General features: G+C 52.6%; 1 protein-coding gene across 1 annotated transcript in view; it reads left to right on the top strand.

The window, feature by feature from the left end:
• Positions 1 to 523: 523 nt before the first annotated feature.
• LOC106898912 (endoplasmic reticulum aminopeptidase 1-like) overlaps positions 524 to 1877 on the top strand; it is a gene marked incomplete at its 5' end in the record, with an annotated part of 18987 nt that continues 17633 nt past the window's right edge. Inside the window, 3 exons of the mRNA XM_014960495.1 lie at positions 524 to 697; positions 1346 to 1519; positions 1634 to 1867. Coding sequence (XP_014815981.1) covers positions 524 to 697; positions 1346 to 1519; positions 1634 to 1867 — 582 coding nt within the window. The remainder of the gene's footprint in view (positions 698 to 1345; positions 1520 to 1633; positions 1868 to 1877) is intronic.

Genomic DNA, 1877 nt, shown 5'->3' with positions numbered 1-1877 from the left:
TGGTGGGGCCGCTCTCCAGCCCTCCCTGCACCCTGAGCATGCCTGAGGGAGGAATTGCCACTCTGCTCAGCAGGTGGTGGAGAAGCAGGAGGCTCCAACATGGCCCATTCCACACCTGCACATGGCTGCCGGGCTTGTCCATGGCCTGGGCAGTGCCCTGCTGCTCTCCAGGGAACCCCAGGGCCTCTTCAGCCCTCTCAGAGGCACGAGCAGGGCCAAGCATAGAATTATAGAACGGTTCAGACTGGAAGGGACCTTCAAGATCTTCGAGTTCCAATTCCCCTGCCACTGGCAGGAACACCTCCCATTAGACTGATTCCGTAAGTCAGCAGAATAGGAACTAAGACTCAGTTTGGAGTTTCAGAAAGCTGGCGTTCTTTATCGTGGCACCAGGCACACAGCGGATCCCTCCTCTTAATGTGTGCGTGCCTGATTGCTTGCTTACAGACATTATAAGTGATCAAAATCTATATATGCATTAGGTTTCTGAGAAATGATTAACATATTTGTACTTTTCTTATAGCTCATTAATTGACGTAAACGTCCCTGACGCATGTGCATTCGTGTCCTTTGGTGGTCTTCCAGGGTCTTCCTCACCGTGTACTCAGTCTACTTTTCGTGCACGTGCAGCTTGTTCTTTTGGTTTGGTTCCAAAACTTCTTGTCCGCACAACACTGCAAAACCAGCTTATTCCAGTGTAACTTCTTTATCTGCGGTGCGCAGGGATACAAGACTCTTGAGACTTCCCCTTTATCGAAGCAAATTTGTAAGCTTATTTTGCGAGCATAGCACTGCAAAGCATTAACTGAAGGACTCGGTACCAAGACCAACCGCTCTCCAGCCCTCCCTGCACCCTGAGCATGCCTGAGGGAGGAATTGCCACTCTGCTCAGCAGGTGGTGGAGAAGCAGGAGGCTCCAACATGGCCCATTCCACACCTGCACATGGCTGCCGGGCTTGTCCATGGCCTGGGCAGTGCCCTGCTGCTCTCCAGGGAACCCCAGGGCCTCTTCAGCCCTCTCAGAGGCACGAGCAGGGCCAAGCATAGAATTATAGAACGGTTCAGACTGGAAGGGACCTTCAAGATCTTCGAGTTCCAATTCCCCTGCCACTGGCAGGAACACCTCCCATTAGACTGATTCCGTAAGTCAGCAGAATAGGAACTAAGACTCAGTTTGGAGTTTCAGAAAGCTGGCGTTCTTTATCGTGGCACCAGGCACACAGCGGATCCCTCCTCTTAATGTGTGCGTGCCTGATTGCTTGCTTACAGACATTATAAGTGATCAAAATCTATATATGCATTAGGTTTCTGAGAAATGATTAACATATTTGTACTTTTCTTATAGCTCATTAATTGACGTAAACGTCCCTGACGCATGTGCATTCGTGTCCTTTGGTGGTCTTCCAGGGTCTTCCTCACCGTGTACTCAGTCTACTTTTCGTGCACGTGCAGCTTGTTCTTTTGGTTTGGTTCCAAAACTTCTTGTCCGCACAACACTGCAAAACCAGCTTATTCCAGTGTAACTTCTTTATCTGCGGTGCGCAGGGATACAAGACTCTTGAGACTTCCCCTTTATCGAAGCAAATTTGTAAGCTTATTTTGCGAGCATAGCACTGCAAAGCATTAACTGAAGGACTCGGTACCAAGACCAAGTTGTTCAAAGCCCCGTCCAGCCTGGCCTTGAAGCGGCCCCCCCTGGGAGCCCCAGGGCCTCTCCCGGGCCACGCAGGTCCTCCACAGAGGGCCCTCTGGGGCCTGGGCAGCAGATGGGTCCCCGGGGCTCCCCAGCTGCCTGGCGAACTGGAGGGCTCCCGCGGGGGGAGCAAGCGGGACTCGATGCGGGCCCCTCCGGCAGTCGGGGGTCGGGGTGGGTGGGG

The sequence above is a fragment of the Calidris pugnax genome, unplaced genomic scaffold (assembly GCF_001431845.1).
Source record: "Calidris pugnax isolate Ruff unplaced genomic scaffold, ASM143184v1 scaffold326, whole genome shotgun sequence".
NCBI classification, from domain to species: domain Eukaryota; kingdom Metazoa; phylum Chordata; class Aves; order Charadriiformes; family Scolopacidae; genus Calidris; species Calidris pugnax.
The sequence above is the reverse complement of the archived record's forward strand: the minus strand, read 5'-3'. Positions and strand labels throughout refer to the sequence as shown.